Raw genomic sequence first — 27,771 nt, forward strand, 5'->3', positions numbered from 1 at the left:
TGAGGGGACGCGGGGCGGGAAGGGGCGGTTGATTTAGGGGCGGGGACTCGAGTTGGCCACGCCCCCATGGCTGGGCGGGGACGGTGACGCACGCTCAGGGGCGGCTGTCGCGCGGCGGCCGCGGCCGTAAAGCGCGGAAGGTCAGCCCGGCCTCCCCCTGCCCCAGGTGAGCCGGCGCGGCCCCGCCGACCCCGGCCTCGCTCCGCGACCCCGACGTGCCCGCCGCCGGCACTGCCCCGGGCCCTCATTCCCCTCCCGGCCGCCCCGCAGCGCGGGGTCGGGGGCGCCGGCGGGGGCGAGCAGGCCAGGGCGGAGGCCCCTCGCACCGGGGCTCCCTGACACCCCGCGCCCTGACACCCCCGTCCCTCAGGCTCCCGCCACGGACCGGAGGCTGCGGGTGAGGGAACCTCCGGTGCTGCTGCTGGTGGAGCTGCCGCAGCCAGGCCCTGGGCTAAAGCTTATGGTAAAGCTGTTCCCGGAGGGACCTCTCCAGTGCCCTGTGCCAGTTACTCTGACCACAGACTTCGTTTCCTTCTTCAGGTAAAAGCCTGACAGCGTTAATAATCAAGCTTATTTGTGCCCTGTTAACTTCTGGCTTTAGAAAACATTCCACAGCATGATCCTTGCCTGATGGCTGCTTCAGCTCTCCTTGTCACTGGCGTGAGAGCTTTTCCACATCTCTGGTTCTTTGCTCATTGTCAAATTGCACTGTGTCACCAAATGTGTAATGCTCTGTTCCTATTTCATGATCTGAGTTTAAATCTTAATGGCAAGGTTGTTGTTTCAGGAGTAACTGCCCTCCTGTTTGTTTGCTCATGCGCTTTCTCATGTCCACTTAGACCGGACACACCACGTGATGTTTCTTGCTGCCAGCCTTATGTGTAATAAGATAAGTGGTAATGTGAGTCTCATCTTTTCCTTCCTAGAAGGAGTGGTACTGAGGTAACGCCTGAACACATCTAGGTGGTGCTTTAGGAAAAGTGACAAAAAGCTGCCAGAATGTTTCTCCGATTGCTGTCTGATATCCAGTGGCGGGCAGCTCACCCGAAGTGGAGGAGAATGACCAGCTCCCAGCGAAGTACCTCAACTACAGCAGAACCTCATCCACTTTCCCTGCCAGCACAGGCACAGGTTGTCATCTGTGGTGGTGGAATCGTGGGCACCTCTGTGGCCTATCACCTTTCCAAGATGGGTTGGAAGGATATAGTCTTACTTGAGCAAGGCAGGTAAGGATTTCTGGTTAAAAACCCAACAAAACAAGACTTGTGTGCAAAACAATATCTGCTGTAATATTTTATGTCTCTCTCTTTACCTGAACTAAAGTGAAAACCTGGAAATAATCTTTTCCCTGAGGGAAATAAGGTTATACTGAACATTAATAACACTTAGCCCCTTCCCAAGCACAGGGCTTCTCTGCAAGGTGAAGAGTAACCCTTGTGTGATTGTGGTGGGGTAGCCATGGCTCAGGGTCAGACTCCCACACAGACATGCCATTTCCCTCTGCAAGATAGAGAGAAGGTAAGCTGAAGAAACTTGTGGATCAGGATAAAGATTTGGAGATTGTACTGCCATGGGCAAAACTGACTTATCCTAAGGACAATTAATTTAAAATAATGACTTTATTCCATGACAGTTGAAATAGATTCAGGTAGTGAGAAACAAAAAACAAACATTAAAATAACATGTTTTTTTCCCTCAACTTCACTCCTGCACTCCAGGGATTTCTACCTCCCCACAGCGCCCTGAGAAACATGGGGGTGACACAGTGGGGTGTGTTCAGTACTGGGCTCCAGTGTGTGTCCTGCATGCGCTGCAGTTCCCATCAGGAGAACTCTACTTTGCTCTGGGTTTTCCATGCACCACACAGTTCATTTGGGAGATACCTAGCTGCTCTGCTGTAAACACAGGTGATCATGTAAAACAATGCAGCTAGCAAAGATGATGGACCATTTTAAGAGTACTAAAAATCCACATTACTCCTACAGCCCCTGTTGACCTCTCAGAGCAGGATGCCATGTGTGTCTAAAGCATTACACAGCCAGCAAAGCTTCAGAGATTGCAAGAGGTTATAAGCAGGCATCACTAAAACATCACCCTGTAAGCTGGTTAAATGCTCAGATTATCCAGTTTGTTGGAGGATTTAGTGCCTTTCTGTAGAATAGCCAAGGCTGTTACGGTTTTGCTGAGCAGAAGTGCCCTCAGTGAGTTGGGTCAGCTCTCTGTAGCAGAGCACACAGTTCCTGTTGAAAGCTGTGCATCCCAGCATTTCCCCTGTTCTTTTAGACATCCATTTCTGAGGGGCATTCGTGATGCTTTTGTTAAGCAGTTTGGGGATCCTGGGCATAAGACCACTGAGACTTTAGGGTTTGAAAAGGTATTTATTGTAGCAGCTTCTAATGCCCTAAATAAGTGCTGGACTGTATATTTATAATCTACTCTAGAGCTTCCCACCTGATACTGCCTTCAGGAGTAATAAGCTGCACAAGGAGTTTGTGTGGCTGGGAAAGCAGCAGGTTCTTTCTATTTGCAAAGAAAATAAATTGGGTATTCTCATCTGAGACCTTGCAAGTGGGGTCCTTCTGAGCAAAGTGGGGTGCTGGGCTGCATTTGGAAGGGAATGTCAATTTTGCTAGCTTGCAGTAGGGTACAAACAGCCCATTAAGGATCTACAGTGAATTAAGATGCTGTGCAGTCTGTGCATACTCAAGCATGAATGCATGAATCATGCATGCAGTAGCAGAAATGTCTTATGAGGAGCACAGCATGGCAAGACTGTGCTTTGGCTCTTTTGGTTGTCATTGAGTAGGGGTGTAGGAATAGTGAATATTCCTTACCCAACTGAATCTTATGTTGAATTACTGAGAGAATAAAGACATGCTAGGCTGAAAGTGGTTGTGTCAAATGGAAAAATGCAGGATTGCTTTAGCAGCAGCAAAGCAAATTATTGTGGAAGCAGGCTGCAAGGGAGATGCTTACATCTAATTGCCTTGTCTTCCCCTGTCCATGCTGCATGGAATTGTGTAGGTTTCTGTGTCTAGAGCAACCCTTCACCAAATAGCTCAGTGGTAGAAGGGACAAGAAACATGTGCCTATCTATGGCAAGTGAGAGGGACTTGCTCATACTGTAATTGTCCAAGATGCAAGACTCAAAACCAGGATAATTTTGATTTGAGGGGAAATCTGCTTTGGAGAAGGAAAGAATCAGACAGCTCAACTTAAGTGTAAGATTTATTTTTTTTTTTACAAAAAATGTTTTATTTGAAAAATGTCAGTGTTTAGGACTTGTTGAAGAGAAATTGTTTTGGATTGCAATGTGTTTTGAAAGTGAGCAAAAGGAAAAACATTCTAGAGGTTGTGTCATCCCTGCATCGTCCAACTTCAAGTGTTGCTCGGATGTGTTTGGGGAGAAGTTGCTGTGTGGTTTGTGCTGACAGTGGAGCTGCTGGAGCAGCCCAGTGTGGAGTGTGTACCTGGCAGCTGCATGAGGCCCTTCACTGTACCTTCTCCTGCAGGTTGGCTGCTGGCACCACTCGCTTCTGTGCTGGCATTGTGAGCACAGCCAGGCCCGTGTCCATAGAGCTGAAGATGGCACACTACTCAAACAAGCTCTATGAGCAGCTGGAGCAGGAGACAGGAGTGCAAACAGGTACTGAAAGCGTCATCATGGAGTCATCTTTGGGAAACTGAATTGAAGTACTGACACTGAAATATGACTGTGCTTTTACAGTGTCTTAAGGCTTGAAAGTCCTGTTTAAAAACAATACATATGGACCTAGTCAGATGCAAAGGGATGTGACTAGTGTAATCAAAGGGAGGAGAAGAATATTGGATAGGCAAACTGAAGGCAGACTACCTGCAAATTGTGACAGTTTGCATGTTGTCTGTAACTTGCCAGACACAGGAATTGTCACAAGAACATGGAAAATATATTGCAGTGACTGGAGCAAGTTTGCCTGTTCTGTGTACTGATTCACACCTCAAAAAGAATAAGTGGTTAACAGGAGCATTGAAGCATAGACAAAGCTGTGTCAGACTGTGTCTTACTGCAGTCTAGCCCTGGAAATAACAAAAAAAGTTTATGTTGAAGTTCTCCCTCTCCTTCCAAAATCTTTGGGCATGTACCTGGTAGGAAGAACTTGGTCACTGAAAGTTTTCTTCTTGACAAGATCTTGTGATGTATGTCAGACTCAATAGAGGTTAATAACTATGCCTGCAATTAAGATGAATACTAATTTAGTGCAGGTGTTGGAGTGGCATAATATATGCTTTTAGTTGTTGAAGTTTTATTCTTCTGAGTAGTCATTAGATCACTTTTTTGGCCAGTAACTTCTCTCTCTTTTAATAGCTACCATGTGTGAAATTCAGGGTTTTTTTATTTATAAACAGGAGCATATGAATTAGAAAGAGAACACAATTAAAAATTAAATTGCTTTTTTGAGAAGTTCTCTCATGCACTTTTTAGTTACTAGCTCAAAAGTGTTTAAAGTTGTTTGAGGATGTGGGATTTCCAGGCTCCTGAGTAGTGGAAGCAACAAGTCTGCAATTATATTAAAGCAGTGAGTCTGAGATGGAAAGGAATTCAAGATCCTGTCCAAATCTGACTTGACTTTGGTCATTGTCATAGGGTACATGAAGACAGGCTCTATTTCACTGGCTCAGACTCAGGACCGACTGATCTCTCTGAAGCGCATTGCTTCATCGCTGAAGTACGTATGAGCAGGAAATACAACTCGGCTTCAGTGTGCACCAGCTCTCCTGCAAGACAAATGACATGGTGTTTCTTATGTTCTGTGGCAGTGTAATGGGAATACCATGTGAAATTATCAGCCCAAAGAAAGTGTTACAGCTCCACCCGCTGATCAACATCCATGACCTTGTGGGAGCCATGTATGTGCCAGAAGATGCACTCGTGTCATCTGCCAACGTGAGTCTGGCTCTGGCAACCGCTGCCTCACGGAATGGTAGGAGCTTTTTTTATCTATAGAGTGCTCTTCTGCATGATAGCTATGTTCTGCATCTCTTTTGATATTCTAACTGAGCACTGAAGACAGAAATTTTGTTATTTCTGTGAAGTTTAGATTCTTGAAACCTGTTATTTTCTGAAAAAACAGGCTGAATTTTTTACATGCTAAATCTTTACAGGTTTCCTGGGATAGTTCAAGAACCTGTTTGTTGTCCTTAGTGGTTACATATTTCTCTGAAAAAACATACACTCTTTCCTTCCTAGAACTGACTCATAATTACACATCAAAATAGTTAATTACCTACAAATGAAAAGGGATGGCTGAGTCTTGTGGAATATTTAATTGAGCACATATGCTTTGGAAATGGGTTTGGAAGTGTACTAATAAATGCTGTTTGCCCAGCACTTTGGCAGATTTGGAGTGGCTTAAAAGTAGGGGGAAAGGTTAAATATGATAAGAGGAAATAAAGGTCATTAAGGATGAAAGTCCATCAGATTGAAAGAAGCTGCTTAGGAAGATACCTCTCTTAGTTTATTTTAGCCCAGCTTGGTTTTGTGTACTGCTTACTGATTTTTTTTCCACAAAATGACTTATTTCCTATAAGAGAACCAGTTATGCCATCTGAAACTACAGATTTGTTGCATAAAGGAATGGTAACGGGAAGAAGTCCATAGCTGAGCCCAGATTGTCACATAAGAAAAAAACCTGTAGCTCTTCACAGTCTAAGCCTGTACAAATTGCACATGTGATGTTTTACAAATAATAGGGTTTTGCTTAAGAATTCCTGGGTCAAGAATAGAAATTTTGTCTCCAGGAGAAAATAAGCATTTTGGCTGAGCATAAGGGTTTAAAGCTAACAATTTGACACATTAGAAAGAGGGCTCATGGCATATTGACTTTCTGATGTCCTCTCCAGGTGTCCAGATCCACGAGCGGACAAGTGTCAGTCATATCACAATCCAGAAGGGTCAAGTGACTGGAGTCGAGACTGACAGAGGGCGGATTCAATGCGAGTACTTTGTCAACTGTGCTGGCCAGGTTGAATTATTTGACATTTTTTTTCTTGTTTGTTGCTTAAGAATATGTGCACTTCCCTCTGGTTCATTTTTTGTTTTCCTTTTGGGTTTTTTAATAGTTTGTGCTTTGGCTTGCTTACTGCAGTAGATCAAGTCATGTTATTCATCAGCTTATCACAGTGGGAGTGTGAAGGAGGAAAAGCAGTGCTTGCCATTTGCTGTGCACCAAAGGCTGGCTGTTAACCTGCTGAGCAGTACCTGCAGCTTGTTGGTACAGCTCTGTCCATGGTGTCTCTGTTGGGAGATTCACCCTTCTGACAGCAAGAACTTTGCACTGGCTGTTAGGGAGACAGCCTCTTCTCTCTCACTTCCCTCCCCAGAAATTTGTTTGCTTTTACTCCTTAGTGCCATGTCTTCTCTGCTAGAAAATATACCTGACAGTTTCTCAGCTAGCAGCTGTCCTCCTTGTTAGTAAAGGGTCTTAGTACAGGCACCTAAATGCTGACTATTCTGCTTCTAGATGCTGAACCTAGTACTGATTTTGGTCTATAGATCTTACTTTGCTTTTGTTTTGTAAACTGGTACTTCTTAGTTTTGAATTGGTGCCACACTTTTCTAGTTCTTGTGTTAGGGAACAGAAAAACAATCATTATCCAAAACAATTCAAATTCTAAGAAAAGAGAAAAATATTATGTCTGTTTAATGTCTGGGGGTCTGAACCAAATCTTGGTCTTTTATGAAAGCAGAATCAGAGAGGTGATCTGTGCTTATGTTCTGCTCTTTTCCTGGAGCTGTTTTTTTTCTTTTCCATTCTGACCTGCACTTTTTTTGATTTCAGTGGGCCTATGAGTTGGGCCACTCTGGGGAGGAACCAGTCCATATCCCACTCCATGCCTGTGAACACTTCTACCTCCTGACACATCCTTTTAAGGAGCCTCTGTCAAGCAGCTTACCGAGTAAGGATTCTTCAGCTCTTCTCACTTTTCTTGGTGAATTATACCTGCCTTTCCAAGGTGACCTGTGTTTTGTGACAAAAAGGCCCACCTCAGGTTATCGGTTCTCAGCTCATTTGGGATTGTGAAGTCCTTCTCTCTGATTTGCTTTGAATATCCTTTCTCAGTGGTAGAAAGAATATCTTTCTTTACTCTTGGGAAAGCCTTTTCTGCAGAAAGTTATCTTGAGAGTTCATCAGCTTAGCAGGAGAATGACCTTGACTCTAGCTTTAGTAGTAGTTGTGTCTGAGTCTTGGATTGTTGTATTTCTGGGCTGGAGTGTGCTAGCCTTGGCACTATGTTTTCCTTGCAGGCTGCTGGCCCCAAATGGCCCATCTATTCCTTTCTTCCAACTGAAGCTAAGGCTTTACAATGGCATTTACATGTCTATGAGCTGTAGGGGCAACCAAACACTTGAGGTAATTGCTCCTCCCCCATATTCTGGCTTTTGGATCTCTGTAAAAAAAAAAAAAGCCTTTGAGTTTGAGAACCGTGGTTGAGAAGTAGAAAGCATTACTTAATTACTCTCAGTTGTTAGCAAGATTTTCTCTTTCTAGTGAGTAATGTATACACTGTCCAGGGAATTGAGATCTCTGGACAGAGTCCAAGTACTTAACTTTCATTTGACTAATTAGAACCCCTGTGTGTGTGTGTGTGTGTGTATATATGTATATATTCACATATATGTATTCTCAGCTTTTCTGTACATGGCAAAAATTGCTATGGAACATGTCAGGTGGAGTAACATAAATACTTCAAGTTGATGCATTACCAGTGGAAGGGGCAATCCAGTCCTGACTGCTTGTCCTCATCCCAGTGTTGTCCACCTTCCTTTTGCTGGTGGCCTGCAGTAAGCTGGATCTGTTACAAATTAACTGTTCTTAGAATAGGCAGAGAAAGAGGGGTGGGGCAGGGAAGCACGTGTCTTGGTGGAAGGTCTGGTCTTGGGTGCAGTTTCAGTAAAACTAAGCCAGCATAATAGCTTATAAGTGCCACAAGGATTCTGAATCCCTCTTGTGTCTTCTCGCTCCTGGGAACACTGTCCTGTTGGCTTCAGTTAGTTCAGTTTACTGTACTGTCTAAAAGTTAACAAGTGTGGCTGTGGTGGGAGCTAATGGTTTAATCTAAACTGGCTCACCAGGGTGTCACATGAGAACCAGAATGGTGTGACAGCATGGGGTGGGGGACCTGAGACTGTCCCTTCTCCTGTTGGGAGACTGCTGGCTTGGCCTGGCATGTCACTAGCCCCACATCATTGGTGTTTGTGGGACAACAGCCTGACACAGATATCCCTTCTCTCAATTCCCTTCCTACCTCTTTTCTTCTCTCTGCAGCTATTGTTGACCCCGATGGCAGGATCTACATACGCAACTGGCAGGGTGGCATCCTCTCAGGAGGCTTTGAGAAAAACCCCAAACCGCTCTTCACAGAGGGACGAAACCAGCTGGAGATCCAGAACCTTCAAGAAGATTGGGATCATTTTGGTATGTTGGGGAAGAAGGTTCCCACGGTGAAACACATGGCTTCAGCAGAAGGCAGAGTTCACAGCAGAGACAGCTGTCATTGATCTATGGGAAAGAAGAACATTCTCTCAAATTCACTCATCTCTTAATTTGTCAGTAATTTGCTGAAAAATCCTTTATCAAGGCTGCAGCACCTGAAGGGAGCCTATAGGAGAGCTCGAGAGGGACTTTTGACAAGGAGTGCCAGAACAAGGGGGAATGGCTTCCAAATGACAGAGGACAGAATTAGATATTAGGAAGAAATTCTTCCCTGTGAAAGTGATGAGGTACTGGCACAAGTTGCTCAGTGTTCAAGGTAAGGTTGGATGGGACTTGGAGCAACCTGGTCTAGTGGAAGATGTCCCTGCCCATGGCAGGGGGGGTTTGGAATGAAATGAGCTTTAAAGTCCCTTCCAACCTAAACCATTCCAGGATTCTGTGATTCTGTGATGCCCATGTAATGTTTAAAAACACCCACTAATCTTCAGCATTAACTTTCTCTAGAGCAGTAAGGTGCTGCATCAGCTTCCCAGCACTGCTCTTCCATTTCAGTTGATTTTTGACTGTCAGTGCCACATGCTGCTCCTCTTGTGACGCAGTAGATCAACACTGTTGACCTGCCACATAGCTGTGGTATTTTGTTTCTGCAGCTCTCTTCAGCAGGGACTGACAAGTGCATTTCTATCAGTGACAGTTGCTTTGTGGACAGAAGTTGGTATTGTGGCTTCCCAGACTTTGTCCCACCATTGGTGGTGGTTCATTATATTCCAACTGTTTCATCTTTCTCTTCCCATTTTATTTGATTCTGTTTTTATATTCCACTTGTGTTTTTACATGGAGGCTCTGTAGAAAAGAGCATAGCATGGTCTGTGAGTACCTTTCTTCCCCAACCACTCCTGCCTCTTTGATACCTGGTGATTTGGTGTGTGCCCTCTTATCTTCCAATTTGCCATATATTCAGGAATCCAGCTTTTCCTTGTGTCAGAGCTCTCTGCATCCCTTGTAAATGCACGCAGCTCTGTGACTCTAGGCAAGTACGGAATTTCACTGATTCCTTTCTGCAGTCATAGTATGTTTTTCCAGCTGTGCTTCAGGTTAAATTGAATAATTTTACTTTGATTTCTGAGAGACACCATACTGATAATCTAAAAGTTTAAACTCCAGGGAATGGAGCCAGGATGGGGTGCTGTTTTGTGCTGGCATATGCTAAAGGTTTTTAGATCCCTATATGCCTACAGACTTGCTTTAAGATAGTGGCTTCAGTAATGAGTTGCTCAAGCTCTGCACCCACTTCATTTTTGGTTTTCATTTGGATAAAATGAAAAGGCACTGCTGGCACCCCCAAATTGCTTAAGCTTCTGAAGCAGCTGCATGCTATGTTCCAGCATTGCCCTTTTATCCGTTCAAATGCGCTGAACAGTTGAGCAGAGTCAGAGCTTACTCAGGCAGTATTTGATCCTTTTCTAGGGCTACAGTTCCTGGGGTTTGAGCTCTTGTATTACTGCTTTGATCTTTGTCGTTGGAACACCTTTTGATTTTAAAATAGTCTGTGGAGTTGCTTAAATTGGTCTGGGTATGAGAACAAATCTAGCACTGATCTCTTTTTATCAATAAAAAAATAGCCTATAACACCAGGCTCTCACTCTGGAATTCTAGTGCTTGAGAGAGGGAAGAGAAAGAACAGGTCAGAAAGACTCTTTCTGTTTGTAACTTCTTAGGTAATGTGAAATCTGATTATTTTACTTCTTGTGCATAAAGCTCAGGAGTGTTCTTAGGGCTGAATCTTGAGGGCTTTTATCTGGAGTGCTAAGCAGAGGTGGCTTGGGCAAGAAAAGCCAAGTAGATATCTTACCCTTTTATTAATGCTCTCAAATGTCAAACTGTGAAGAGTTGCTGAAGGACTTTTCCAGCATAACTGGGCAATGAAGCAGTGAGAAAATTCAGTGAGGATGAATGCGAAGTGACGCAAATGCATGGGGGTGTGTGGGGATGGGCTTGTTTTCACGATGTGACGTGATGGGCTTTGAACAGACTTGGGGTTGTATTAGTTCTGTTAGTTCTGTGAAGACATCAGCACAGCAGCAGTCAAAGCAAAAGACAAGCTAGGAGTTACTGGGAAAGGAGCAGAAAACACAGTTCATGATGCAACACTAAATCCTTGGTTTGCCAGATGCTAGTTCTTGTTCTAGGCTCCCTGTTTCCAGAAGGTATCATGAGACTGGAGAAGGCCTGGTGGAAGAGGAGCAAGAGACTGATCAAAGCTTGGAATAGTTTCTAAGAATGGAGTGACTCAGGAGACTTGGGGAAAGGAGACGACTGAAGGGAAATAAACAGAGGTCTATAGAATCTGGAATGAGATAGGCTAGAAGGGGAACTCCTGACCACTATCTTGTCTAATGATGGGAAACATAAAAAGAAATTGAGTGTGAGCTTTAAAACAGAAGACAGTGATTCCTCATACAACAAATTTTAACATATGGGACTCCTTGTCTCTGTCTGTTAGATTTTTTTCATGAGTCTGGGAAGGACTGCTCTAGTACTTAAAAGACCAACTTAGGGGTTTCTAAGTAGAGAAAATTTGCCAAATTTTTATGAAATCCTCTGAGCTGGTGGTAGGTAGAGGCTTGCAGAGTGCATGGGACAAGAGTCATACACATTTGCCTGTTTGTATTCCTCAGTGTGTATCTATTTGATGTCTGTTCCTGTTGTTTTCCCTAACAAAACTGAACAGTACTCTTGCACTGTTGAAAGCAATACTGGGCTCTTGGTCTGGATCAATATGGGTGTTTTTATGCTTTGTGATCCATTTTGAGTAGTGTGATTCCAGCAAGTAAACCATTTCTGCTGTGACGGTATCAAAACATGGAAGCAGTTTCCACCTGAAGCAGCTGAAATGTGTTGAGGCTGAAGGCTATAACTTTTTGTCTCTTTATTTTCTTGGGTCCTAGGGCCACTTCTGAGTGCCCTCTTGCGCAGGATGCCAGGTTTGGAGGCTCTGCAGATCATGCAGTTGGTGAATTGCCCAGAGTCCTTCACCCCAGACATGCGATGCATCATGGGAGAGTCGCCCACCGCGCGGGGCTACTTCGTTCTGGCTGGCATGAACTCAGCTGGCGTCTCGTATGGTGGGGGAGCAGGCAAGTAAGTGGTCTCTCACTGTTGTGTGTAAGTAAGGCTTTAGCCAAGAGATCACTCAGATGTTCCTTCTGTGTAGAATGTTCTGGATGGTATTTGTCACCTCTTCTTGTCACCTCCCCTGACAACTCCTGAGCTTCTCTTTCATTTCTGACTTGAGGAAGGAGAGGAGCAGTTGCTGTTTTCTGATTATGTTCTTCAGTGTGTATTTCAAAACTTTGTTGGATTCTCTTCCTGTACTGCACACCTCTCCTCTGGCATCACATCTCAGTGAGCAGCTGGAGATCAAGTAAGCTTTGTTAAAGCTATGTCAGAGGAGGTTTAGGTTGGGTGTTAGGAAAGGGTTCTTCACCCAGAGAGTGGTTGGATACTGGAACAGGCTCCCCAGGGAAGTGATCACAGCATCAAGCCAGCCAGAGTTAGAGAAGCTTTTGGACAATGCTCTCAGGCACCTGGTGTGATTCTTGGGGTTGTCCTGTCCAGGGTCTGGACTCAGTGATCCTTTTGTGTCCATTCCAATTCAGGATATTTTGTGATTCTATGATTCTATAACTGGTATGTGTTTTTTTAAACTACCATGAAGAGATAAAAGCTTAGCAAAGTGAATATTCCCTCATCTCCTGTGCTTCATGATCCCCTTTAGTTTATCATTTGATTGAAGTTTTTAGATCAAGTTGACACAGCAGTTAATTCCTCTGAAAGCAGCGTGAATCTGTTGCTGATGAAACACCATATATGTAGCGCCAGTGCTGACAGTAGTTTAAGACTGTCCCCTACAGTAAGATAGGGGTGTAATAATTTAAGGCATTCAAGTGTGATCTCAGCAGCACAGTTGCTGAATGATCATTTTTCCCTCCTATTGCCATTTAGTTTTAGTGACTGAGCGTTCCTTCTGCCGCACAGCCTTCTTAAACTGCTCATTTTTCATGCTGGTGTTAGTATCTGCATTTGTCTTCACTAGTTTATGTCCATTGTCTAATAATTTAACTCACCAGAGAAACAACTTATTATTTTTTTGTTGTCACATGAAATACAGAGAATCTTTGCAGTGAGGTTCTCTTAAGAATCAAAATAATTTCTGAAGGTAAAAGCACTATTTGTCCATTTGTTGCTACAGCCTCAAAATAAACAGCTTTGCTTGCTAATGTAAGTTTTCATGATCAGTTCCAACCCCCTTTGTTTTGTTGTCTACTGGCTGTGAACAGAACCTTCTGCTGTGCTAAATTCTGAGTTGCCTGTGTCCATTAGCTCTGGAGAATGCCTTCCTCCTTCACTGCTGGAAGCGTAGCTAAACATAACTTGGCTGGCACCTTGTACTAAATGAATGCTGTCACTGGTGATTTGTGACAGAGCCTACACCAGGCAATGAGAAATGAGAAAGCAGAAGCATCAAACTCCAACTGAAATGTATTTACACCTCCTTTTGTATCAGAACCCAAGGATTTGACAGTGTCAGCCAGGTTACCTGTCCAGGCTCTGGCTTCATTTAGCACATGTCCTGAACTTCCTGCTGCCCTGTATGCTTCTTCCTAATGGGCAATTAGTAATCTGGAAATTTGGTGGATGCATTTTTATAGAGGGAGACTTTTACAGATTCTGCTAGTGTTTAGAATACCATGTTACATGTCTTCTCTCTCCCTGTTGTAAGAAATTCTCATGTCCAAACTGCTTTCCTTCTGACTTCAAAGCTACACTCTATCCCTTAAGATGTTGGCCGATATCTCAGTCTGTCTTTATTTCTTCCATCAGGTACCTGGCAGAGTGGATAGTGAATGGGTATCCATCGGAAAATGTCTGGCCCTTGGATCTGAAACGTTTTGGAACCCTTCAGAGCAGTCGCACTTTCCTCCGTCACCGTGTGATGGAAGTCATGCGTAAGTGAGGTCTCTGCGTTCAGCTCTGGTCAGGCTGTTGAAGATTTTCCCCTTTGTTACACTGTCTCTCCTCTGCCATCACTCTGAGAAACGTTTTCCTTCTTCCTGACCTCCTTCATGGCAACACAGCCCCTTCCCAGGAGAATGGAGAGGATGAGGGGTTTTTTGTATGCCAGCATTCTTATTAACTTTTCTTAAAAAATGCTTTTGGTACCTTTGCCCTCTGCTATTTCTATGCTTTGCCTGTTAATAGGGAAATTTGTATGTATCTCTGTAGAACTCCAGCCTGAAAAAGCAATGCCAAGGTCTTAACTGGGAATGCTACACTGTCTCAAAGATTGTTATTCTTTGCACATCATTACAGTGTGGAAATACCTTCACTTCCAACTTACAGCTGGATGACCCAGTTATCTTGCATAATTCGGGAAGTCTTTGTAGACATAGTGCTTTCTCCTGTCAGAATTTGCGATAAATACCCTGCAGAATAGATTAGAGATGCCATTTTTCTTGTCTAAAGCCATGCTTTGTTTCCTCCTGTTGTTTGAATATCTGTCACATTGTCTGAATATTGTGGATGACTTCTTTTCAAGTTTGAAATAGAAGTACGAAGTGCTCCACAAGTTGCATAACAGGAACAATTACTTGAATACCAAGTCTAAACTAAAAACATATGTTCAGGTGAAAGCAGAGGAGCTGGGTAAAACTCTTAGCCCTGCTGTATCTGGGGAATAAAAACCTTATGCTGCGCTGATCTTCTTCCCAGAAAAAATCACTTTATACTCTGGGCATTATTCTGCAGTTGCTTTCCAATACAGACCTCAGTTCTGATAGCTACGGAGTCCCTCTAGATTTTACAGAGTGAACAATGTATCCCATTTTTGAAGTGTTATGTTCCCATTCTAATCTAGTCTTCCCTATACCCTCTCTTTCAGGAGTACCAATCTGAGATATTGCTGATAAAATCATTAAATTATTATCTATGAGGCAGAAATGATGAAAGTATTCAATCAGAAATATTTGGCTTATCTTCAATTTTAAGCAGTTTCTGACCTAGGTATAATTTTAACATTTATAAAGTAGTATTCAGGCATCCTTAAGTTACTGCTCTCCACTGACAACTAAGGAAGATGCTCGATGTTTATTAGGGTAACTTGTTTTTTCTAAATAAAAATATTCTATACTAGCTGAACAGATACAGAAGCCATTTGGAAAAGCTTCAATGATTACAAAAGGCTGAATTGCCAGTATTTAAGAAGGCAAATTAGATGGTCCCTGTAGCTATGGGTTGACTACCCCAGCATTAGTGTTGTCAAAATATCTGATATAGTGCACTGCTAGGGAAGAATCCTGCATAATTAATGCTAGCCAGCATGACATCATGAAAAACAGAGGTTTTGTTATCTTGCAGAATTGTCATGAGACCATAAATATCTATAAATATAAGTGTTCTGTGCAAATATTGTTACTCTGATTTGAAGAGCTATAAATGGCTCAAAGCAGATTTGTGGATTTTCAAAAACAGGAAAAGGAAGGTTGGAGCTGTTTAGAGGGAGTTTTATTAATGGTTCAGATATTAGTAAGTATTGATAATCTGGAAGAAAAGCTTAGATAAAGATAATCACTTTGCCTAATAAAGGATGTTTATGACCATTGCAGCCCTCATGTGTGATCTGAAAGTTCCCCGCTGGGACTTCCAGACTGGCAGGCAGCTGCGCACTTCACCACTGTACGACCGTCTGGATGCACAGGGAGCCAGGTGGATGGAGAAGCATGGATTTGAGAGAGTCAAGTATTTTGTCCCACCTGGGAATGGTATGATCATATTTTCCTCTGCCTAGTGCTTCCCGATTGGTCTATGTAAGGTCTTAACTCATCCAGTTTCCTTCAATTTTTCTTTGTATTAGATCTGCTGGATTTGGATCACAGCAAAACCTTTTACAAACCAGACTGGTTTGATATTGTGGGTTCCGAAGTCAAGTGCTGTAAGGAAGCAGTTTGTGTTATTGACATGTCATCTTTTACCAAGTTTGAAATAAGTGTAAGTACCTAGGAAGGGATCACCTGGTAAAGGTGACCTTTAGTTTATTATTGCCTGCTTTTGCAAAAGGATGTGTCCTGTTGAGGATAGATAGAGGAAGTCATACTGTATGGCTAAATTCAGGTTGTACCACAGTATTTAGCACAGATTGGGTTTTGTCTGGCAAAGGCCCAGTTTATAGAGATATCAGCTTAGTCTATACATAGAATTTGACCTCCGGCACTGTGCCACTGTTGTGCCCTGTTACGCTCGAGATGTCAGTGTCACAATTGTCACAAATTGAAATAATTTAGGCCAGGACATTGATGCGATCTTAAGCTGCCCCAGTGGATTTGTTTTGCTCAGGCAGCTTGTCTGACTTTCTCTTCCTTTTGATTCATGTAGTCCACCGGAGACCAGGCCCTGGAGAGTCTGCAGTATCTCTTCTCAAATGACCTGGATGTGCCAGTTGGGCATGTCGTGCATACAGGAATGCTTAATGAGAAAGGAGGGTATGAGAACGACTGCAGCATAGCCCGGCTCAGCAAGCGCAGGTGGGTGTGCACACAGCATTTTTAGCCATCACCCTTTGGGTGTTTGAGCCTTTAAGGACTTCTTCATGAAGATCATAAACTTTCATCACCACCCTGAACTAAAAAGTCTCAGTTCTCCACTAGTATTCCAAATTCAGTAACTTAAGTGGAAGGGAGCTTCTGAATTTACAAACATTGGGGGAAAATAAGCTTTTCTGGGATTACAGATGAACATAGATTTCCTCAGAATGCTAGACCTTCAGATGTTCAATTTCTTAATTGAGATACAAACTGGTTTTAGTGGTCACTGGATTTGTTAATTTAGGTAACCATTTAAAGTGAAAACTAACTCCTGACCAATGTCCTTACTGGAATCCCACATTGAAAATACTTTTTGATTATTTCAATTTTCATTGCAGTACATGTACTCTAATTCTCTGTTCTGCAGTCTTTTATCATTCCCTTGTACTCCTCATGCAAATGGACACAATCACAGGATTTTACCCTTAGACTCACCAGTTTGGGCTCTCTTTGGCATCTGATATAAAGCTTTCTCGTTTTTAAGAACTTCATGGCCATGTCCCAGCTGTGTGTTGGATTTATTTTTCTGGATGGTTTTCTATGTGTGTTTTCTTTGTATTGGTGTGAAAGCATTTTGTTGCTTCTCTTTCAATTAGAAACAGCTTTTCTTTCTCTTCCACTTCCATCTGCATTCATGTATTGCTTGAAAGTATTGTTCTTCTCTGTGTGAAACCAGTAGCTTCCCTCCTTGCCTAGTGATTTCTACAGATGTTTATGTACTTTAACTCACAGTTTGTATCAGACACACGCACAAGCAGCTCATTTTCCCATATCAAGTGGAGTTCTGTTTTTGGAAACTGTTGATAATAACCACCATTGTGTGTGAAAAGACTTCTGCTAAAACAAGAAATTGCTGTGTGAACCATCTCTACTCTGACTGTCAGAGTATAGAGAATCACTGATGGTGAAGAGCTGCAAGTCCCTTCTGCAAACTGGTTGTGACCTTTGAGACACTGTCAAGTTTCTGCAGAACTGCCTGTGTTCCACATCTAGTCACTTCTTGTCGCCAGACCACTGATAGTGCTTGAAGTGAGGGATTTATCTTCATGACAGATGTGATGGCATTGATCCAAAGACTTTAGCTGTGGTTTTCACAAACCAGATTGTTTTGGTCTCCTGTTAGCTTGGAAACTGCTGAATGACTCAAGTAGCTGATGAATGAAGAATGAACTGATTCACTTTGTGGTTGTTCTTTCATTGTTTTGTTTGATTTGTCTGTTCCAGCTTCTTCATGATTTCCCCCACTGACCAGCAAGTTCATTGCTGGGCCTGGCTGAAGAACCACCTGCCCGATGACAGCAACCTGATGATGGAGGATGTGACCTGGAAATACACAGGTAAAAAGTCACTGAAAGCAGACCTTCTCAGACAGCTCAAAATCACAAATGATGTTTTGTGCTGCATGCCAGTTAATTGTTTAAAGTGCCTGGGATTGTGATTTAGTCTCCTTTCCAAACATTCAGATGAAAACAGCAGTTCAGAGACTTTTTTTTCTGTCAAGCCATGACCTAGAAGGTGGCATTCTTTTACTGTGGATGGCCAGGAGAGTTTAATGAATGTCTCCCCTGTCCTTAAGTGTGAACACACCTATTAGTTCAATAAGATTTCAGAAACTGGAGCAGCACATTAGACACCAGGTAAGACTTCTACAGTCTCATGCTAATGATGTTGTGTTCCCCTCTTTAGCTCTCAATCTGATTGGCCCCCGTGCTGTGGATGTCTTGTCAGAGTTGTCCTATGCCCCAATGACTGCAGAACACTTCCCCTCTCTCTTTTGCAAGGTGAGTGATTTCTGTCCTCACTCTGCTAGGTTTTTCAAAACATGTATGAAAGTCGAAGAAAAATGTTTTGGATAACTGAGAGAAGAATTAAGATTTACAGGAAGGTTTGCTGCAGTTACTGAGCTAGGCTGATAAAGAACTCACTCGGCTCACTTGTCTTTGGGTTGTGTTTGCTAAATATATAGGTGAACATGCATTTGTTTTCAGTATTCCTCTCACTTGTAGACTTGTCACCATTTGTTATCTTGACATGTTTCATATAATCAATTATGAAGCTGTCAGAGGGTCAGCTGGGATCAGGGACTCTGACATCATTGTCTCCTGTCAGCCTGTTGAAAGGCTGAGCAGATAGTTGCTATTCAACTTTTGTCTTGTATCTAGAATACAACCTGTGTCCTGACCCAATTCCAGGGCTTACTGCCAAGTGTCAAGAAATGATTAACAAGTTTGGATAATGTGACATCACTATCTGAATTTGGAAATTTAAATTTGTTGCAAGTATGTGCAGGTGGCAAAGGGGAGAGGGCTGGGCAGTGCAGATGTGTTGTGCTTCTTCTGGATCTCTGTGCTGTGTTCCGATTTGGATGATTTCACCCCCTCTGATTCTGCAGGAGATGAGCGTGGGCTATGCTAATGGCATCCGTGTGATGAGTATCACTCACACAGGAGAACCTGGCTTCGTGCTTTATATCCCCATAGAGGTAAGAGTGCACTGTAGCCTGAGCTAATTAAAGCAGTTGCTTGCATGCATAAATAGGAAACATTTTCCAAGTTGGCTCCAGGTGATGAGATGTCTGATTTGCACCACGGGAAAGCTTCCTACAGGCACCAGGGGAGTTTTCCTGCTTAATGTTGCATTCCAGTGGGGCAGAACTCTTCTGCTTCAGTGGCAGGGGACAGTGACATTCCTGGTGGTGTCAGATGCTGCTGCACTCTCCTGGTGCCATTTTGTGTTTCACCCTTCCACTGCAGTATGCCCTTCACGTGTACAACGAGGTGATGAACATGGGACAGAAGTATGGAATTCGGAATGCCGGTTATTACGCGCTCCGCAGCCTGCGCATTGAGAAGTTCTTTGCATTCTGGGGCCAGGATCTGGATGCTTTTACTACTCCTATGGAGTGTGGACGCGAGTTCCAGGTCAAGCTGGATAAGGTACACCACCTTCTGCCCTGGGGTTGGTGGGAGAGCAAAACTGGACTGAAAGGCTGCCAGCCAAGCAGATGGATGTGTGTTTTTGGAGCTGTGTGCAGTAGCTGTAACATGCATTCTTGTACTTCAGAAGGCTGCTAGAAATACAAAAATGCTCTGTCTTCCTCCTTCCTGGGCAGCATTCCCAGTGACCTGTGCCTGGTGCTGCTATGTGCACAGTGCCCAATGTGACAGAGGTGCTCTGTACCTTACAGATGATCAGAATTCTTGCTTCTCCAAGCAGTTTTCCCAGTCTGATGAAGCAAAAGTCATCCTGTGCAACAAGTGATGTTTAATGATGTTAAATGTGAGGCTAGGTACCAATAACAGGTGTTCTCTATTTTTAATAAAACAGAAGAGTTTGTAGAACAGTGTAGAGTTATAGCATGCTTTTTTGGTAGCAGGTGCTGTTGCTATCACTGTCATGTTTTCTTTCTTCCATCTTTCTGTGAGCCAAAACAAATGCTTGTATCAATTCAAGAAAATAATGTAGTGACTAAGGATACAAATTTCATATTAGTTTTAGTTTCCCTCTGGTTTGTAAAGAAGGGTAGACTTCTGGAGCAAGAAAAATGGCAAGAACTGGAATTGAGACATGATTTTTTAAAGACCAGCTTCACAAACATTTCTGTGTCTTTTAACATCTGGAGCAGCAAACATGACAGAAAAGCTGTCTGAGCTGGGTTTCTTATGTATGGAGGCAGCCCATTTTGATAGGGCACAAGTTCCAAGTGTAAAGTGCCCTTGTTTGCAACCTGGTCTGCAGCAGCTCAGCAGCTGCCAAGGTTTGTGTCCCTCACATCAGCTGATGCTCCCTTTTCCCCACAGGGAATACAGTTTCTTGGCCAGGAAGCACTGTGGGAACAGAAGCAGAACGGGGTGTACAAGCGCTTTACCATGTTCATTCTTGAGGACCATGACACGGATATGGACCTCTGGCCCTGGTGGGGGGAGCCCATTTTCCGCAACGGCCGCTACGTGGGCAAGACCACCAGCAGTGCCTACAGCTACACCCTGGAGCGCCACGTCTGCCTCGGCTTCGTGCACCACTTTGATGAGAAGACAGGAGAAGAGCTGGTGGTGACAACTGACTTCATCAACCAGGGAGAGTACGAGATCGACATTGCCGGGCAGCGCTTCCAGGCCAAAGCCAAGCTCTATCCCTTCAGCTCCCTCTTCACACAACGGCGCCGCAAGGATGAGGTGGAACTGAGTGGCTACCAGAGGGAGTAGTGGCTGAGTAGACTAGACCCGCCCCTTGTCCCAAGCTGGAGTTTTCTCCCACCATCTTCCAGCCCTTTCTCCTCACCTCATATATTTTTTTTCTTTTCCTTTCTTGTCTTGCAACTTTTAAACTTTTTCCAGTGTGTTACATTTTGTATATTTTAAAACTTTAATTTTCAAGCCTTCCCAACCCTGTCTGTCTCCCTCCTTCAACCTTTGCCAGGCTTCCCTGTGCCCCAGTGGATGAAGCACAGTGCTGAACATGCAGGGATGCCTGTGTAGGAGTGAAGCCCACCAAAGGCCTTGGCCTTCTAGTGATGGGAAGGGTTGGGGTGAACCCCTGAAAACTGTACCCTTCCTCTCTTCTCTCCAGCACCAGGCATGGGACAGCAGGTCTTTGCTGCCTGTGGTTCAGATGATGGCTGTCCTCACCCTGCTCTCCACATACCATGTTGTAGAGGGGTTGGTGTGTTGATGCACACAGCAATAGAATGATCAGCTACCTCACTGGCATGAGACAAAGCATTGTGTGAGCACAGCCTAGAGACAGGTTTTGGTGTTGTCCAGCCTGTCACTGCCCTCCTTTGTCCACCATTTTGGTTTTTTCCCTAGCAGGGAGTAGATTTAACATCAGAGTATTGAGATGAAAGTAGCATTGCTATGTGCGTTGTTGGTGGGATTGGATTTTTTGTGTGGGTCACTGAAACTAAATGGCCTTCTATAAATATAGTCAAAGATCAACATGTGCATTTCACTTCTATAAAGGAATGTTGTTTTTTCTCTTTTATTAGCAAGAGTACTGATTTCTAACAAGGATAGTTGTTAGTGTTTAATGTTAAATAGCAGTGTTGACATGCTGCTTCTGTTTAAGCTGCACAATATACAGTCTCTTTGGGGATTGTCTTTCACTTTGTTTATGTTACTTGGACAAACTCATCTGGCAAGGTTCATGGAGAACTTGTGTTGGTTTGGGGAACTTGAGCAGCAGGAAGGGATATTATCTTACCTGGTTATTTTGAAATTATAGGAAAAGACAAAGCATTTACCTCACCCATAGTGCAAGAAAACACTGGGTTTTCTACTGGTGGTGAGAAGATATCTCAGCGGCTCCTGCTGGACTCAGAAGAATTTGTCTTCTGTTTTCTTCCTCAAATCTGTTGCACTTCTTTGACTGTCATTAGTACCTCAGCTGAAGGGGTTGAATAAGGGAGTGAAGGGAGCATGGTAGTGGGATTATAAATTGCTTTTCTTCAGCACTGCTCTTTGCATCTGGCTTCTCATACAGATGCTCCAGATGGTGCAGCTGGAAATTTGCCCCTTCTTCAGGTGTCAAAATGTGCCAGTTCAATCAGTGATGGTAAATGGTAAAGAAATGGGGAATGCTGAGTTGCCTTGTGCACATTTGCTTCATGTTTTGAGCACAATCAAAAATCAAGACTCTTCATTTACTTGAAAAAGATCTGTTAAATGTTTTCCCTGCCTCTGATACCACATACTTCTCATGGTCTTTCTGCTTCAGCATCTGTTTTGGACTTCAAACACAACCTTGCACTGATGTCTGCCCCGTTAGCTGTGGTGAACACTTTCTCTATGGTCTAGAACTAATTTTGGGCACTTTATTTTCCAGTTAAATGGTGAGCATCAGTAATGTAAATATGAGCTCAAAACCTTCCCTGGTTCTTGTTTTAAGTTTGCTTTCTGCTGCTTTAGTTGTTTTAAGCTGTGCCTTCAGCTGGGTCTGTGTCTGCCAGTTCAGGAAACTGTAAGGGAATTAAGGATTTGAGCATATGGTATAGTAGGTTGAATGTAGATGTCACTTCTCTGAGCATGCGTTCCTTTGTCTGTGGCAAGTTCCACTGAAGTGTGTGGCTTCTTCCAGGATTTCAAACCTACATCTAAATTGACATGCAAAATTTTCCAGTTTCTGAAAAGGAGTGACCACACTGGGGCAGCTTTTTGAGATCTCACAGCCCTGAGGCTGCTGTAGGCGAGATTCCGCCTGCTTGTCATTTCTTCCAAATTCCCCTATTACTGCTCTCTGAACTGAAATTTTGCCTGGTGTGTTAGAATTAATTGCTTAAATGAAAGGTTCATAAACCATCTAATAGTAGTTTAAACTCTATAATTACTTCTTGCATATCTTTTCTGCTTAGAGAGCTACCACGATCCCATAATTCCCATGCTGAATGTGTGTACCAGGGAGGACTTTGGTCCTTCTCCATTGGTTTTATGGGACACTGCTTCACCTTCCTTACCCATGGAAACAGGCATTCAACTAAAGAACGAGTTTTGTATGTGATATTTAGGATGTGGAGTAGCCCTTCTGCTTAGGGTTTATTGATCATTTGTTGTGGCTGAGTACAACATGATACTCCTTCAGGAGAAGGCAAAGTATGGGGCCAAGGTGAGCTGAAGTTTGTATTGAAACTGCTGAAGAGAGATTTTAGCTCAAGCTGTTCAGTTCTCTGCAGAGTTAGAACTAATTAAGACCAAACTGGAAAGCTAGCAGCATGCTGTCCTTTACCAACCACTTGTTCCCACCGCATTGTGTTCCTCCATGTGATTATTTTTCCTTTTCCCTAATTTATAGGTGCCTGCTAGTTCCTCAGGCAACTTTTCATACACGGGTGTCTTTTCCCCAGCAGTTCTGACAGTAAATTGTGTTTTATGAGCTACTTTTGTCATTATGTCTGCTAAAGTTTATTTTATGTCTGAAAGGTTTATTTTATGTCTAGATCTATTGACTTTTCCATACCAAAAATAGAGAGTGGAAATAGTTTTCCACCATGATGGTAGATATAGCAACACTTTTGTAACGCTGTGTTTGCTGTTTGAGACTTGGGTGGTTTGGTAATTGTCAGTCTTGCAGCTCATTAACGCCTACTCCAACCTTCCCTGCTATGAATTCTGTTCTTGTTTTATATCAGAACCTGAGAGGTCTTTAACTGCTGTTCAGGCTTAGTCAATATAATTTCTGGTGTAGCTATTTTGAAACTTACAATGTAAAGAATAGTTTGCCTTTACCAACTTGAACACCCATCAAGAAGACAATTGGATCACGTTTTAAAATAGTGATACTGAGTTGGAGGAAGATCCTCCTAGCGTAGTGTTTTCATCTCAAGGTATTAAAGAGTGATGTAAGACTCTAATCCCTTTATCTGATGATTAAAGTAGAGTGCCTAAAAAAGAACAGCTAAGTCTGTTGAAGAGTTATTACCTTTAGTATACCTTCAAATTATAAAATTAAAAATCAGATCTCAGAAGCTGCTGTAGCATAGTCTTAACATCTAAGATGGTAAATAACAGGGGCTGTAGAATTCTACATCCTGATTCTCATCATTAAAACTGCCTTAAAATGCTTTTTGCTAAAAAAGGTGGCTTGTTCTCATTCTGCACAGTAAGACTATGAACCTTGGATTGGGAAACACAAAAATAGCATCCCTCTCTGTGGCAGTAGAAGGGGAGATGGCCTCATTCTGTGCTGAAGCAGCAGCTGCAGGTCTGCTCTTTGCACCTTGTGTGTATCAGTCACAGGGTTGCTACCAGTTCTGAGTCTTGCTCCAGAATGGGAACAGCACTGTAGATTCTGTTCATACAGGCATCTTTGGAGGGAAGGTAGCCAATGAATACAACTAAATGTGCATCCATGGGAAGGGCTGGCTTGCCCAAGTGTCGTCTGGAGTCAGGGGAATTTATGGAAGACGTAGCACTTCCTTCCATTAAATTATTTTTACAGAGATACTATGTTGTCTTAACCTTGCTGTGTCCTTTCCTAAGTTCTCATGTTTTGTTAGTCCTTGAGTGAGTACTGCAAGGCTTGAGTAAAACTGGTGCTAGAAAAGCAGGAGTGTATTGTTCATATTTAATGATATGAGGATAAAATTAACAGTCTATTTCTAGAATTATGTTTTCTGTTTCAGGAGGATGTGTTACAGTCATTGTCACATCCATCTTTGCCAGACTTAAGTTTCTGTTTGTTTTTTCCAGTATCTAGATTTGACAGGCCTTGTTGGATAGTTTCTTATTTTGTGGCAAGGGAAGGAGGTTGTGTGACACTTCCGCTGCATCTCCACATCTTGATGTAAGCTTGGATTCCTCTTTTCTACTGTTGCATTTGAGTTGCTATTGATCATGTTGCTCTTACTGTAACACCTCCCAGTTCTGTTGCTGTAGAATTTCTTATGCACAAGGTTCTTCTCTTCCTTCTACCTGATGCTTTGTCATCAGAGCCAGGTTTGCTCTAGATCTCTGTTGTCTCTGCATCAACTTAAGTTATTCATCTTTTAGATGGTGCTGATACCAACATCAGAACTCCAGGCAGGTTTGTGGCTGCTGTAAGTCCCATCATTTAATCCTCCCTTTCCTTGTGCCAGGATTTTCCCATTGTCCTTAACACCTCTTTAGTCTCCTTCCTCAGACGTCTGAGTGCATTAGTTCCTTTTGCCATCAGAGAGTGAGGCATGGCAAAATAAAAACTGGTGAAGGGATGTGAGTGGCTGAGCTGAGGTGGAAGGAGAGGTGCAGTGAAGGTTTGATCCTTTGCTCATTACTCAACTCTAAGCCCAGCCTTGGAGAGATGATCAGCTTCGAATCCCAGCTCAGGGAGCATCTTTCTCTGCAGCCTTGATGTTGGACAGGTGAGAGCCATGGCTCTAGGCAGAGTTGGGACAGCATTAGCACTTCTTTTCCAGCACACATTTGCTCTTTTCATCGGGATGAAGGAAATGGTTCCACACGGGGGAAGTGGGGACTGTGTGCACTTGATTGCCTGGAACACTTTTGTCCCCCTGGCACAATCTTGTAGCTATGTAAAGGTACAGCACTGACATCACCATCCTCATCCTACCAGCACATTTGAACCAGAATGGTGACATTTTGGGAAGAGATCTGTAAAAATGAGGTAGTTCCCGTGTCAGGGGAGTGGGGGAGTTGCTTGCAAGGGCAGAAGTAATTTTTATTTAAAACGTAACTCTTGGCTGCTGATAATGGTGAGCAAAATGTTCACAGTCTTCACTGAGTTTATTATAATATTGGGTCAAAATAATTTCTGCCTACTTTAGGATGTTTTCCTGTTTTAAACTAACTCTTCCTTAATTTATTGTTTGAATAAATATATAAAAAAAAAGCATTCAGTCATGGAACAAAACTTGGGAAAGGCAGAGGTTGATGTCCATTTATGACTTCAAGCTGTCGCTAAAAAGCGTTTGAAAATTTTCTTTGCACTTTAAACTTTCCTTAAGGATGGCTGTAGCAGTGTGCTTATGGCCCTTGGCATGAGTAGTCCTTGCATTTGAGAAAGGAAAAAAAGACTGAATATTTATAAATGCCTTAAAGCTTTAGGTGAGGTCTTTGGGCACTGGCTGTGCCTGCCATTTGATTTCCTTCCTGGAAAGCTTTGTGCTGTGCACCCAGAGATGGTAATTTTGAGCAAGCACTGGGGGATGGTGGAAGCTGCTGTTGCAGTATGAGCCTGGAATTTGTATGGAGCTGGGAGCCCTTGTGCCTGTCCAGCTGCTGGGCTGACACTTTCCTGTTTGTTTCCCCCTCCCAAAATGGATTTATTCACTTTCTCCTTGTGGTGTAGTGTTTTTCTTCTTTCTCTAAAGAAGCCTGGGCTGGTGTAGATTACTCTGTGGGTGTCCCATTGCATTAAAGGAAACAGAATTCTCTGCCTGAGCACTTCCCTGCTGTACCAGCTGACATTTGCAGGCAGGAGTCATGAGAAGTGGGAGGGGAGGGGATCTGCTACTGCCTGGCATGTTTGCTGCGATGGCTCTGAGATTTCTCATCTCCCATTTGTCTCAAAGCTGGGCTGGGTTATTGATGTCAGGCTGGCTTCTGGATTACAGCACAAACCAGAGCTGCTTTGCAAGTGTGGCATGCTGGGCTGATGTTCTGTTAGAGATTCCACCTGCTTGGAATAAGGAATCCCAACAGAGAGTATTACGTTATAAAAGAAGTTATAATGAGTACGTTATAATGAGGAAAGTGTTCACATTTTTACTGATTTAATACTGGTAACAGTTGATCTTCCCACACAGATCCTTGACACCTTCTACAAGCAGAGCACATACTTGGGAGTTGTCAGCCATCCTAGGTAGGACCTGATCCATTTTGTGTGCATGAAGAAGAATCTGTGCTGTTGCCTTTCGCCATGGCACTGCTGAGATTTTTTCCATGCTAAAATTCCCTCCTTTTCCCGTAGTGGGACAGTATAACCACAGGCAGATTAATATCTCTGAAGTCCTTGACAGGTTCTCCTGCATCTCCTGGTCAGGCTTGCAGCAGGACACTCATCCAAACCCCCCTTCATGCTTTTGTCTCCTGAGACCAGATTTTAAACGGGCTGGGAAGAATTCTGATGCGTGCTGCTGCCGGAATTTTAAGAACAACAGAAGTTTGAACCTGTGAAAACACTTCTCTAGTGCCTTATGCGTGTGAATGTGCAGTGGATGTAGCTGAGGTGGGACAGAGCAAGGAGCAATGTCAGCAACATGGTTCCCCATCCACTATGGCTATTTCCCTCTGCCCTCGCAGGGCCCTGGCAAGCAGGTGCCAGCAGGCTGTCTCCAGCAGCACAGCTTCATCAATCCCTTTGCCATGTGGGGTCAGAGAAAGCCTGTGCCAGGTACTCTTCCATTGAGGGGAACAGTGGTCTCACCTCTGCTGAGTTTGGATTTGGAGCAGTTTACGAGAGACAAAGCTGCTCTGATAGCCAGACCCCATGGCAGAGGATGGTGGTTCCCAAGCGCACAAGTCAGGGTGAGTTTGCTGCTCTCCACTGAGGCCATGTTGTCATGGATGCTGTATTTATATCATGCTTGATTTCATTTCATATTTTGGTTGGCTTAAATGTTGCTAGGTTTGTATATTAATAAAGAGGCATTTTAACTACTTCTGAATTCTGCTGTTAGTTATGCAGGACCCTCGTGTGTCAGAAGCCAAATGCCCCTGGTTGTGTGGGTGGGATCCTGCAGGGACACTAGGTTTGTTGAAGGGTCCAGCCCTGGGAGTTGGAGTGAGTTCTGGACGTGCTGCATCACCCTGGGGAATTCCCTTCCCTGCCTGTATCCACATTCAAAATTATGTCCTTCAACAGCTCATCCATGTCATTCTCTCTGCTGTGGTGGGGCTCAGGGACACAGGCTGCGTGGGACCAGAGCCGGTTTTGGGGTCCAGGGTGTTTGGGAGATGGATGTGGGGTCACCAACTGATGGGCTCAAGCTGGAGGGGCTGTGCTGGGACTCTGCTGCTGGGCACCCAGGCTGGCATGGGGTCAGCCTCTGCTCCTGTCCCAGTGAGGCACAGCTGGAGGCTGGTGCCTGGCCTGGGAGAGGAGGGAAGAGCAGATCATCATCTGGGCCCAGCAACCCTCTCATTCCCTTTCCCTCCTCTCCTGACCCCACTGATGCCCAGGTTTGGGTGCAGGCAAAGTTACAGTAGACAGGGTTGTCAGAAGAA

General features: G+C 43.7%; 1 protein-coding gene across 4 annotated transcripts; it reads left to right on the plus strand.

Annotated features, from left to right (window-relative positions):
• The first annotated feature begins 41 nt into the window (after window positions 1-41).
• On the plus strand, window positions 42-27,204 carry PDPR (pyruvate dehydrogenase phosphatase regulatory subunit). Of its 4 annotated transcripts, none has more exons than XM_086847188.1 (19): window positions 52-166; window positions 371-540; window positions 927-1,226; window positions 3,513-3,646; window positions 4,625-4,706; window positions 4,798-4,961; window positions 5,881-6,002; window positions 6,819-6,936; window positions 8,307-8,456; window positions 11,423-11,615; window positions 13,359-13,483; window positions 15,140-15,295; window positions 15,388-15,521; window positions 15,906-16,054; window positions 17,339-17,451; window positions 17,801-17,895; window positions 18,507-18,596; window positions 18,868-19,050; window positions 19,915-27,204. In XM_086847188.1, the coding sequence occupies exons 3-19, from the start codon at window positions 1,000-1,002 to the stop codon at window positions 20,317-20,319; spliced, it is 2,640 nt and encodes an 879-aa protein (XP_086703314.1). In that variant the 5' UTR covers window positions 52-166; window positions 371-540; window positions 927-999; the 3' UTR covers window positions 20,320-27,204. The 4 variants fall into 4 exon arrangements, with proteins under 4 accessions (XP_086703313.1, XP_086703314.1, XP_086703316.1 ...); XM_086847189.1 differs by having other exon boundaries at window positions 67-166; window positions 930-1,226; XM_086847187.1 differs by lacking the exon at window positions 371-540 and having other exon boundaries at window positions 42-166; window positions 930-1,226.
• Window positions 27,205-27,771: the final 567 nt, after the last annotated feature.

The sequence above is a fragment of the Cyanistes caeruleus genome, chromosome 12 (genome assembly GCF_971803275.1).
Source record: "Cyanistes caeruleus chromosome 12, bCyaCae1.hap1.1, whole genome shotgun sequence".
NCBI classification, from domain to species: Eukaryota; Metazoa; Chordata; class Aves; order Passeriformes; family Paridae; genus Cyanistes; species Cyanistes caeruleus.